The 13220-nt window shown below is 39.1% G+C and overlaps 2 protein-coding genes across 3 annotated transcripts; one reads left to right on the forward strand and one right to left on the reverse strand.

Moving 5' to 3' along the window:
- Window positions 1–565: 565 nt before the first annotated feature.
- On the forward strand, window positions 566–2670 carry si:dkey-256e7.8. Of its 2 annotated transcripts, XM_020043760.2 has the most exons (3): window positions 566–636; window positions 925–2263; window positions 2445–2670. In XM_020043760.2, exons 1-3 carry the CDS (start codon window positions 604–606, stop codon window positions 2537–2539), a joined length of 1467 nt encoding a protein of 488 aa, XP_019899319.2. In that variant the 5' UTR covers window positions 566–603; the 3' UTR covers window positions 2540–2670. The 2 variants fall into 2 exon arrangements, with proteins under 2 accessions (XP_019899319.2, XP_034147132.1); XM_034291241.1 differs by lacking the exon at window positions 566–636 and having other exon boundaries at window positions 839–2263.
- A 4360-nt stretch (window positions 2671–7030) lies between these two features.
- On the reverse strand, window positions 7031–10605 carry npy2r (neuropeptide Y receptor Y2). The gene is made up of 2 exons (XM_010891687.3): window positions 10406–10605; window positions 7031–8371 (listed from the first exon to the last, which is right to left on the reverse strand). The coding sequence occupies exon 2, from the start codon at window positions 8338–8340 to the stop codon at window positions 7216–7218; it is 1125 nt and encodes a 374-aa protein (XP_010889989.1). The 5' UTR covers window positions 8341–8371; window positions 10406–10605; the 3' UTR covers window positions 7031–7215.
- Window positions 10606–13220: the final 2615 nt, after the last annotated feature.

Raw genomic sequence — 13220 nt, forward strand, 5'->3', positions numbered from 1 at the left:
TTAGAATGCTGAAGAAACCCCATGAATGTAGATGTAATGGGCAAAAAAGGTATAAAATACATTTTAAAAAGTTGTATGTAAGCAACTAAACATGTTTAAACATATTGTTACATGAAACATTGTAAGAATAGTAGCAAGTTAAATAATTATGAAAGTAAGTATTTAGAAGACTGAAACTGGGGACTCACTACTTGCAATCATGAGTCAACGATTATTTTGATCCCGGCTGCCATAGTAACGCACAACGTTGGAATGAATTAAATTAGCTACAGTGTACTTTATTAATTAGCGAGCACGAAAATATTCCTGACACAAACGAAATATCCTTTGCACTTGTCATATAACAGAGTATCTGCAGTGGGTAACATTGTTTTCTTTATGACCGTACGTTTGCTGTAGCCAGATAGCAGCAACAGATGGCTTTGCCTGGCTAAAGTTTAAGGCATGTTTACGTAGTTAGCTAGCTAACGTAGCTAAGCTAGCTAGTAACATAGTTACAGTAATTTCCGTAGTTAACTTTACCAGCGGCAGTACCGAATTGCATGCCGAGTTGACCAAGCTCCTTTACACAGGAGGTCCCTCTGTCCCCAAGAGAAGGCAAAAATGTTTCATGTTAATAATTATAAGAACAGACAGGTTGTGCAGTTAAGACAATCTTCCTATGTATTTTACATTTTAGTGATTAAGAAGTGGTTTACTCAAGACATTAGGATAAACTGTCATGCTCCAGAACAGAACAACAGATTTTTCTTCTTATCAGTTTAAGGATTCAATCTATTCCTCCTATATATGTCACCCTACTTGTCTGAGAGTAGGCTTGGACCTATAACAAAATATGTTTAACCCACAATCATTTTGTAACATTGAACAATGGGCCATGAATTCGAACATACTCCTCTTACTCATTCCTTGTATTCATTTCAGGTTGAGTGGACAGCGCCAGGTTCCCAACAAATGGAGAAAACAAAGCGTGTTCTTCATAGCTGTAACAGAAAGTTAGGGCTATTTTCTGAAAAGTTAAACAATGTTGTAGGGCTTGAAGCAAAAAGTGAACCAGATTTCTCCCCAAGTGGTAGTGGCCCAGTAGACAGTGCTCTTGGGACAGACTACAAATCTGAGAGAATAGCAGATTTGGAGAAGACGATGAGCAGACTGAAAAATGCACTAGTGTCACTGGAAGAGGACAACTTGAGACTGAACAAGAAGATAAGAGGAAGCAAAGAGGAAGACAGAAAATCTTTGACGAATGTTAATGTTTTAGGCTCAACAAGTGGAAACAATTCACAGGAAATGGGTTCTGATAACAGTCCAACCTCCAGAATCAACGCACATTCTGTCACTTTAAATATTGCCCAAACTTCCCCGGGGATTAGGGATATGTCCAAAATGGAGGAAAGATGCATTTTCTTGGAAAAGGAGAGACAGGACTTGCAGGCTAAGCTTTGCCGTATGAAGGACTACTGCAAGGTGTGCGCCCACGAGCTCAAGAGGATTCTCCCGAGGTACAAGGACCTCAAAGACTCGAACAAAATCCTGGATGAACGCAATAAGAAACTGTCTGCCGAGAACCGCAGACTCGTCCATTCCTTAGAGACTGCCGGTCAGTCAGAGGACAAATCCAGGGATCTCAGCCAGGCCCGGAACCAGAAAAAACGGGTTGGGCGAAACGGGGCGTGGGCGCGACAAGAGGAGGTCAACGAGCAATGTGCCCAACTCACCCAGGAGAAGGGCCACCTGGAGGCCCGGGAGGCCTCCCTGGCCAAGGATGTCAGTCATCTCACGGGCGAGCCGGAGGTGAGCCGGGACGATGTCCTTCAGGAGAGGAGGAGACCCCTGGAAGGAAGCACGCCGAGAGGCCTCAGCCCCCCGGCCTTGCCGGGCAGCCGGCAGCCAGCCCGTCTCGAAGAGGAGAACGAGACACTGCGGGGAGACCTAAGACGGAGCGTCGAGAGGTGCTCTGAGGCGGAGGGCAGAGCCAAACGACTGCGGGAAAAGCAGGCCATATTGGAGGGTTGCTTTTTCACCCTGCGGAAAGAGAAGGACCTGCTGCAGCTGGAGGTGCGCCGGCTCCACCGGGAGTACCTCGCGCTCAGCGCCAGCGTCGCCATTCAACTAAGTGGGAGGAGTAACACTACTAGGGTATTGGCGGGGTCGCTCAAGGTGTCCGGTATTAGTGATGGCGGTGGAGCGAGGCAGCAGGAGAACCCCAGGCAACCCCTGCACAGCAGCCCTGTTACCAGAGGAACCCCCCATCACCCCGTAGGTATGGTGTGAATTTCGATTTGATTACGAATTTCAAAGATGTTAAGCAGTTACTGTACCGATTGTGTGACATTGTGAAATACATTTAGCTGACGGAGGATGTGTACGTGAGTTAGTCTTTGTGGACCTTATAATTCTCTTGACACACCTGGCTCTCTTTCGCACTTCCTGGGACTGTGTAGGCAGGGAGGCGATTGACCAGATACGGAAGCGGTTCGAGGAGGAGGAGCTTAAGAAAGCCCAGAGGTACAGCAGTGTCATCAGTCAGAGCGAATGAGGCAGCAGCGCTCGATCAGGGGGGGCAGGGCTGAATGGATCGGAACGGAATATATGTACCTCCCACACCACACATGAGCAAGGTCGCAGGGGGTCAAGAGAGGTCTTAAACACTGTAGGTTGCCTTAGAGCTTTCTCTGCCACTGTGTAGATTAGAAATCTATTTTTTTATAAGAAATATTGTGTTATTTGTGAGAATTTACTCATTTAGCTGAAGGATATCAAGCCTCTGTAAAGAGTCTACATTGGGAAATAAATTAAGATCTCTCTTAATATACTCTTGTTTTGCATAAAACATTTTAGAATGTAATGGATGGTGTTGGAGTATATACAACAGGGGTTTCTATCTCCTTGATCCCTATCGCTCCAGCAGTTATTATATACAATAATACAATGTAAAACAATTGTTGAGCATTCAATATAGCTTATTCATTATTCACCGAATAATTTATTCATTCTGTTTTTGCTTTATCTATTTTTGGACCCTGGATTCTATCAGGATTCTATAATTTTGGACATTAATGTATAAAAAAGAAAAGAAAATATTTAAAATAACATTTTACTGCAATAAAAATGTGTTAACATATCATCAATATCTGTTGAAGTCTAGGGTGTATCTGATACCCACTCACAATCCAGTGATTGTAGATAATTGTGGTGCGTTTTGTGTTCACTTTTTGAAAATAGTAATTATACAGAGGAACAAAATACCATAAACATCCCCATAACCTATTATTAACATACAATCATTTAATTTCAGTCAGTGGTTCCTGTCCTTTATTTGGGGGTGTAGACATATATTTGGACAGCAGAGGGAGCTGTTGTATCTGTTATGAGCCATGTCTCTATTGAGACGACCTCAACAGGCTTTTACCTAACATATTCATAGGACATTTGTAGATATTCATTTTAGGGGTAATTACCGTTTATTTGCTAGTATTCTGTCTGCTTTATGCACTATATATATTTTATGTCTATTCGCATGCATTCCAGATTTTAAAATTCTTATTGTTCTTTTACAAAAAGCTATCCAGATTGTGTTTGCGATTTTGCATATCCATGTTGTTAGATACCCAATAACCCACTTTGCCTCTGCCTCCTGTGCTTGTACAGATGGTGAATTAACTCGTAGTCCCACTATATAGCCACTAGCGTACCACATAACCCTTTGGAGGGCTTTGGTGGACTGTAAAAACTCATTGACTCATATTTCAGAATGTCTTCAAAAATACAGTTACATTGCGTAGCTGTCGTCAAGTTACTTGTCCTTCGCTTCTCATGCCAACACTAGTCAATTTATTTATGTCAAAGGGCAGTAAGAACCCCATCGCTTGACAGAATCGATACATATTTCTTTAATATCTCTAATGTGTTTTTTTACTTTTTCACATTCATTCTCCCTTTGATAACTCAGTTATGTACAGTAATTGATACAGTTATGTCAATGTATTGCTATATCCAGAATTTCACTTGAAATCATTGAAATAGTTCTTTAATGTAGTGGTTCTCAACTCGTTTTGTCCTGTCTCAGTCACAACCGAATGTACACATTTTTATTTTATTTGTAACTTTTATCTTAAATGCTGTCTGGGGGAACAAAAGTATGCCATATTGGCTGTTAATGTTTGAATTATATTAGACAAGGAAACAATATTCCAACCTTTATTACTTTTGAGAACCACTGCTTTAATATATACAGTGCATTGGAAAAGTATTCAGACCCCTTACCTATTCTCTCAGATTACTGTATTGCAAATGTCCAATTTATTTATTTATTTTTTATCTGAAACTAAAAATCTATTATTATGAGGTGACGCTGGTTTTATGTTGGCAAATATATTTTCGTGTCAGATTTTTTCCAGGCTTCTTGCTAAGACACGGAATGAGTAATATTAGAGAATTGGTCAATATTGTGAATAATTTTGCAAGGCACTGTGTACATAAATACATACATACATACACTGGCATTAAATGTAGCCTAGAGCTTCTATTATTTGGTTGGATTCATAGATTTTGACTTCAGCATTTTAAGATGGATGGAAGCAGTAAGTCATCTATTTAAGTGCTTACAGTGTTTGCAGTATTGAAGGAGAAATTAGAGAAGTGCATCCTCAATGGGAGTAGTACTTTGATGATCAAAAGTTCAGTTAATGCATTCACTTACTTTTCAACATACCCACTTGGCCTTCTCATTACCAAAACGACTAAAACTAGGAAATTCTGATTAAATTACATAATTTTTGTATTATGTCATTTTATAATATTTGTATTTTGCATGTCATGTTTTACACAAGGGCTTGGAGATTTGGAGGAATGCTCATTTGTTTACCTTGGTAATTCATTCATCTGATTCCTTTTTTAATGTATAAATGCTGAATGTAATTCATCCAAAAACATGTCTTGTTATATGACTCTTGAGAGTTGTTTGGTCAAATGTCAGTTTGTGAGAATGACCAACAAACACAATTGTTTGTGTCCTTCAGACTCGAGTTAGAACACAGGTAGCTCCCCCGGGTTTGCTCTCAGTGAGTTGTCAATAACCTTCGACAGCACGATAAACAGTTATTGCCTTACGTGCTAAATTGCCCATGAATGTGTTACTAAAAACAGAGACATTGAACTGATCCCCTGCTCACAACACACAACAATCATGAGCAGCTGAGCAACAGGAAGAGACAGCCTCTTTAAATAATCCAGAAACAGTGAGGACATACACTAGTGTTAATTAGACTGCTAGCTGTAACCAAAGTCAAGGAAGGGAGGAGGTCTCTTGAAGGAGGATCTATTAATTTAGCGTACATCTTCCAGAACTGGAGTGTATATAACCTGCCCTATAGTATCTACAGTGTCTCTCCAATGCATTCACCCACCTTGGACTTTTCTGTTTCTGTCTTTTATTGTGTCACAACAGGATATTATAATGCATTTAATTTAACAGAGTTTTTGCCACTGATTGATTGTTCTAAATTAACTTAACATTTTAAACTGAAAATAATTAATTGCATCAGAATCCCTTTGCGTTGGTACACCTGAATGAGCTGTGTTGGAACCAATTGTCTTCACATAATTAGTTGAATGGATTCCAGCTGTGTGCCATTAAGGTGTTTTACATTATTTCAGATTAAATACACCTGTCTCTGGTAAATACACACCAAATTGAAGAACATTCTGTGGTGAGACCGAAATATAGCTTTTTTTGAGCACTGTGTTTGGCGGATGCCTGACACTGCACATCATGATGGGAACAACTCCACTACCGTGACGCATGGGGGTGGCAGCATCAAGCTTTGGGGATGCTTCTCTGTGGCAGGGTCTGGGAGTCTGGTCAGGATTGAGGGAAGTGTGAATGGAGCAAAATCACTGAGAAAACCTATTCCAGAGCACATAGGCCCTCAGACTGGGGTAAAGACTTATCTTTTAGTAGGACCATCCAAATCATACAGCCAAGAACATTTTAGAATGGCTTTGGGACCAGTCTGTGGATGTCCTTGAGTGGTACAGTCAAAGCCTGGACCTCAATCCAATTGAGAATATGTGGAAAGAGTTGAAAAGTGCTGTTCACCAAAGAAGCTTGATACATTTTGCAGTGAAGAATGGGCACAAATGGCTGTTTCAAAGCTTATCCAAATAGAGACTTCTCCAAATAGAATCATGGCTGTAATTGCTGTGTGTCTACCAACAATTTGCTAAAGGGGGTGAGAATCTATGCAATCAATTGTTTTCTGTTTTGAAATGTGTAAATCATTTTCAATAATTGTTAGATATATTTTATTACTTTGTAATTATGTGGGACCTTTGTGGGTTCATAGGTGCCAAAAACTCCTAATTAAATCCATTTTGATTTCATGTTGTAACACAATAACATTTAGAAAACTCCAAGGGGGTAAATATTCCAAGAGGCACGGTATTGTTCTAGTTTAGTTCATTTATCCAAATTCCACCATGCATGGGTCTTGGAAATGTCAGTACTGACACAAAGCTAGATTAAATCAATTAGTCAGGTTATATAATTACATGCTGACTTTAATGCCTGAGTTTGCAACCATCAGGCCTACCTGTTTTCCAAGGCAAATTTCGATGTGTTAATAAATGACAACTTGCCTTTTAAACTAGCATCTCAGCTTGTTATTTAGCACATTTATCAAAGCCCTCAAAATCCATTTGAAAGAAAAACATCCAAAGGTGAAATACCTGATCAATGATGATGAACATAATTTACTAATGTAGCATTCACAAAGGCAATGAAATATTATTGTACCACAATAAGCATTTACAATTCAACACTTACATCTGTCCAAAATAAGATCTTGTAATAGACCTAGTCCAATAAAAAAAAAAATATATATAAATTAAATAAAATGGCAAGCTGTATGTAGTTTCAGAGGCTCTCAAATATATATATGGAATTGTTCAACAATGTAGTTTACAAAATGTGTCTATTACACATATAATAACACACAAGGTGATGTTTTACCCATAATTCACCCTTACAATAGATTCACACCAAAAGCATTGCAAACACAAGTGGACATACATTTTTCACGTTAATAAACAAAGGAATTACATAATCCTCATTAACAACTTGCCGCCTAACAATGTCAGATACTTTTGCCCATTTAACACTTGAGTTGATATTATTTGTTCATTTACAGTCCATGTAAATTCATGTATATGAATTCAGAATTTAGTTGATTTTAAATCTGTATCACTCACGTCTTTTTCCCTCAGCGTCTTTCTGTTCATAAAGCCCCTTGGTTGAGAGTGGACCTTTGGCCCACACTTACACACAGACAGAAACGCGGTCCGGTAGTTGTTGTTCATCCACCCGTAGAGGATGGGGTTGACGAATGTTGAGCACATGGCCACGATGTGAAACATGGTGAAGAGCAGTTTGAAGTCTTTCATGTCCAGGACGCTGTTGTCGATGTCAATGGCCAGCTGGAAGGCGTCGAGGGGCAGCCAGCTCACTGCGAACACCACCACCACCATAACCAGCATCTTCGTGGTCTTCCTCTTGCGCTGGTGGCGGTCGTTCCTGCCCGCCGGACTCGCATGGTTCTTCAACTTACTCCAAATGCGGATGTAGGCAAAGGAGTTGATGGCCAGCGGCAGGCCGTACTGGAGCAGGAGCATGGAGATGCTGTAGATGGTCCCGTCCATGCCACTCCCAGGCCACTTTTCTGTACAAACCTGAATGGACTGCTCAGGCGAAAGGTCGAAGGTCCCGAACTCCCGGAAGATGGCGAGCGGGCTGGCCAGGACGGCGCTTATGGCCCACGTGAGGACAATGACGGCGGTGCACATGTCCTTGGATAGCTTGGTCTCCAGGTGGTAGACGATGCTCCGGTGACGGTCCAGGGCGATGATGTTCAGCGTGATGGTGGAGACATGCACGGCCAGGCCTTGGGAGAACGGCAGCATGAAACACAGCACCTGGCCAAACCTCCACTCTCCGTGGAGCGTGTTGATCAGCGTGAACGGCAGACACAGAGTATTAACGAGGAGGTCTGCCACAGCCAGGTTCACAATGAAGAAATTGGTGACAGTCCGCAGGGCTTTGAACTTGTACACCACGTAGATCACGAGAGAGTTACCAATGACTCCGAACAGTATGATGGTGCTGTAAGCCAGAATGAGGATCGCTTGCACTCCGAGCAGCTTGGTGCTGTCCTCCAGGTCTGGAAAAGGGATGTTGTTATACATTTCGATTGTTGAGCAGCAGTTGGTGTACTCGGCTGCAAGTCTAGAAGAATTTGCCCAGTCCTCCATTGGAGTTGCGTTTAACTGACTAGCAGTATCCATTAGTATTATTCTCCTCCGGCCTTCAGAAATTCTGCAAAAAGAGGAGGCACATCATTGAGACAAGGGACGTTAATTTGTTTGCCGTTATGAATATTGTGTCTTTATATTTATGGACAATAGACTTTGGTTACAAAACACTTCATAATCTTTTTGTCTATTTTAGCCAGAGCAGTAAATTAGATAGTATGACTAAATCACGGAAATTAGGCTAATTTCTGGGAGGTGAGATGGAATGGAGAAATTCTAAATGGAATGGAGAAAAGCCTCCTTGTTCCAAGTTATTTTTCCAAATTTGATAGTTCAACAAATTACCAATGGCCCATCGATGTCTTTACCCTGCAAGCAGACTGTGGCCAAAGAATGACAGAAATCCATTATTTTATTTTATTTCCCTGGTGTTCTTTTAGCATTTGTTGTCAATTTTCCCATTCGAAGTCCAGAGACTGCCATTAGTAGTTCCCACGTATTATGCACAAGTCGTCTAAGTTATCTGACATTGATTGCTAAGCTCATAAAAAGGCCCTTATAGATTATTTGAAAATTGTATTATGTGCAAAACATATCAATATTATGAACTGGGGCATTGGGTAACCAAATCCTGTTGAAGTCATAGTACCAATATTAGCATTTCATCATGTTTAACTCATCGGTTGGGCTGTGTAAATATGTAGTAAATACTGTACATACATACAACCATGTTCATGTGCGTATGTACATTCAAGATCTCCCAAAACATAAAGGTCATGGAAAAATGATGGGGTGTGCAAATCACAGTGACTCATCAGAAACATAGGACTCGTTGAATGTTGCGGCAGTAAATTCAATGTTTTGCCGACTACCTTTTTGTAGTTTCCGTCTCACTCCTAAGCCAATGAATGAAATCAGTTGTGTACTCGATCCAACTCACTGAAAGGGACCATCTCCTGTAATGTAGCCTGTGTTACATGGGAGGGGCAGAAAACCGGAACGCTTCCCCCCCCCCAATCAGCTCTGTAAGGACCGGAGACCCGTCCAACAGGACAGCAAATCGTCAGCTTTACAATTACTTATCCTGCTCATCCTTCATGTGTCGTACTGGTGATGAAATTGCCAAGGCCAGTCTCACCGATTGCGTTAGATTTAAGGAGCTGTAAATTAACTATCAAGTTATTTATTTTAGAAATCTTGAAAGAAGTTAAAATCTTCATAGTAGCCTGTATTCTAGAATGCTGTCACTCTCAAGGTTTCAAAGATCACAAATCACTGGTGGTGATCATCATTTTAAGGAGTAGCATTTAATGAAGCCCTTAAGCTAAAGCTGTAGATGCCTAGCTGCCACTATAACGAGTGAAATATCATAATTCTTACAAAGTCCAGTTGGTAAATGAGCTTTTCACTTGTTCCCATTCCCATGTGACACTTCAGATCATCAAATTACTTGAAACTCCTGCCATGTCATATCTCTTCCTGACTGCAGCATCAGAGTATTTTCTATCTATCTATGTATTTATGTATCTATCTATCTATGTATCTATCTATCTATCTCTCTCTCTCTCTCTCTCTCTCTCTCTATATATATATATATTATATATATATATATATATATATATATATATATATATATATACACACACACATACATCTATGTGTGTATACACATAAATACACATACACATATATATGTATATATATATATGTATATATTGGCACTCTGTTATGATATAACAACATATAAACTTTGCCTTCTTTAGAAATAATTCACAATAGTGTATTCTATATGAGCATTTCTGTGATTCTTTTCTAGAATGTTTTACTCACATCATAGACATTTTATGTTGTTCATAATTCAATTGCATCTGTCTCCAATCGAATCTGCACATATTATGCTTTTAAATTAAGGAGTAAATGTGTACTCATAAGTGTTAGTTTGTGGATATTGGATTATGTCTGGGAGATGCTTGAGGTGTTATCAAGATTACTATAGTACAAACCAAATGTTCAAGGTTTAAATATATATTTAACAGAAAGGTTCAAATCTACTTTTATAATAAGCCCATCAATAGCTGCTACAGCATCTTGTACTCACCTTGATCTTTAACAGATGCGTTGGTTCAAGGATACATCCAATAAAACAATCCGTTTTGTTGAAATAAAAAGTTGAAATGTTGAAAGGTTCGCCGCAACTTAGTGTCCGAATATTAAAAAATGTCCTATATTCAAGAAGCTGCATTTCCTTTTACTCACCCCATGTCTTTAAAATCAAGCCATTTTATTGTATGGCACATCAAGTAGTTGACATATCTAGGAAATGGAACAACAAGCCCCTACCTAATCTATGACATATATCATCAAAATGGCACAGGTTTTTTCTAGAAAGAGGTAACAAGATCAGAACGCTGTGCGCGCTGTGGACTCCTGTCTGAAAGGAGCGCGTATTCTGTGTGAACATGAGCAAGCGCAAGAGAGGGAGATGATTAACGGTATGAAATGACCAAGACCCTTACCCTGACAGAAATAAACATTGCTCTGAGGGAATAAAGTCTCTCTGCCTCGCGCTAAATTACACTGGATCCCTTTCCAGTTCTAACAAACAACACACTCATGTGAGCTCTCCTCCAAAAAATACAGTCTCCTCCAAAATATGTCAAAGAAGACCTGAAAGAAAAAGAAGCCATATGATGTATGCAACATAGGTATTGTACTTTGAGGATTGAAGGGAGTCATCGAAGGGTGAACATTTCTTGCATCCTTGTTTTGTTGCACACCCTCCCCTTGTGGGGATAACCACACTGAGCCATTTCCTATAGTCCTTTTGGAGACTGCAGAACACATTAGAAGGGGTCCTCCATACATTATGTTTCCAGATCCTTCTCTGCACTTTTGGACTGCCGTCTTCAATTCAAACTACAGGTTTTCAAAGGGATTCAAGTAACTGAAATTGCCTAATTGGTCTGATCTAAGTGCCAATTCCATTTTGATTACCCCATGTGCTTACATTTGGTGGTTGCTCTCAGTAAATCTCTTTTCTTCCTGCTAACATTTCCAAATGTGTTATTGGCACAGAGTTGGCATATAATTGTAGATTTACAGACTTTGTTGCCTCAAGATGCAATTTTTTTGTTCTTCTAGTTTTCTTTGCCAAAACAGACAGGTTTACCACTGCTCCAGTAGGTTTTAACTTCTTAATTGTTCTTAATTATTGGCCATTTCCCTGGGGAATAGAAGATTGACGTTACCTCATTTTTTTTACACCAATTATACAAGAAGCCATGGAAGGACACAACACAGTTCCTGAAGACTGAGTTGTACTTAAAAACGTAGAATAATGAAATTATTTCTTAGGGTTGCCAATATTTTTGACAATAATCTTTTTAAGGTAAAAAATGTATGTTACTAACATATATAAGCAGTTGCATTAGTATCACATATATTGTGTCCATATTTGTGATCATAATACATAACATATACATGTGGTGTGTATTTGTCCCAGCCTTTTCCTCATCCTTTATCAAGAGTGCCAATAATTCAGGAGGTCAGGTACATTTGATATTATGCACATGCATTTGGTGTGTATGTATTTTGTATTGTGTATTTAATATATAGTCTACTTTGTTATGCATTTTGTTGTGTATGGATTTATGTTTGAAACCCAGGAAGAGTTGCTGTTGCTTGGGCTGTGTAATAAAATACAAAAAATGCGGCCGCATGTGGATCTTCCAAAAAGACAATAATCCCAAGCACTAATAACAATTGACCTGAAAAATCCAATATCTGACTCAGGACTTCACATCCATTGACATTCTGTGCTATAAATTGAATAGGGCAGGTCATTACATCAGACAAATACCAAGTATCTGGACATTCTGTATAGAGGAGTGTTTTAAGATCTCTCTGAATGCTTTTTCCAATCTCATACCAAATGTTTGATTGCCAATAAATGTAAACCTATTTTTATTTGGACTACATAAATGTATGTGTGTATTTATACAGCCCGTTCTTTCCCTCTGTCCCTGTCAGCCACGGCTTGTTCTAAAGCAGAAGTGATTACGTTTGTATTTTTAAAACAAAAGTCATATAGAACCAGAAATGAACCGGGGGCAAAACGCATTGTCCATTCACTCATGCTACATCATGTTCGGATTTGTTTAAAGTGACAGCTGCCCGCCAAAACCATCCTGCATGATATATCAGAATTGCCACAGCAACAATGTTATGAAACCATCGGAAATGTGCAGACATTTAGAAACAAAGTGTCCCCATCTCAAAGATAAATCTAAGAATTCCATAAAATGAAAATGAGATGAAATGGCCAAACTAACCAAAATATTGCACAAAACATTTACAGCCTATGTAGTTGAGTTAAAGTTAAATTAGTTAAATGAAGGCTTCATACATATAAAGAGCCAGGCTCCTCTTACTGTAGGTGAAGAGGTGGTCGTGCCCTCGGTTGAATGCAGAGAGGTTTTAGGTCCAGCCGCTGCTGCTGCTATTTACTGTATTTATGAAGATGAAATTGTTGTTACATTGTTTTTTATTGACAGTACATGTAAATACTATTGTATATAATAACTAAACATTACTAAACATTTTCAGACAAGTAGTCCCTAAAGACAGCCCAAAGTGACACAACAAATTCTTAGGATAGGTACGCTATCACTAGTTTGAAAAACCTGTATACTGTAGCATTTGGTGCATATATTTTTTTTATAGAATTTCTATTAGATGTTCTTGATTTATTGTTTTTATTTTTGGTGTGTTTGACGAACATTTAGGAATCAACTGTAAAAGATAATAATAACAATGAATGATTACCCTAAAATAAAAGTAATGACAGCACAAAAAATAAATATAAAAATATTTATTTTGAAGTAATTAAACATAATTTTGGACAGTAGGTAAGC

The sequence above is a fragment of the Esox lucius genome, chromosome 25 (assembly GCF_011004845.1).
Source record: "Esox lucius isolate fEsoLuc1 chromosome 25, fEsoLuc1.pri, whole genome shotgun sequence".
Classification (NCBI taxonomy): Eukaryota; Metazoa; Chordata; class Actinopteri; order Esociformes; family Esocidae; genus Esox; species Esox lucius.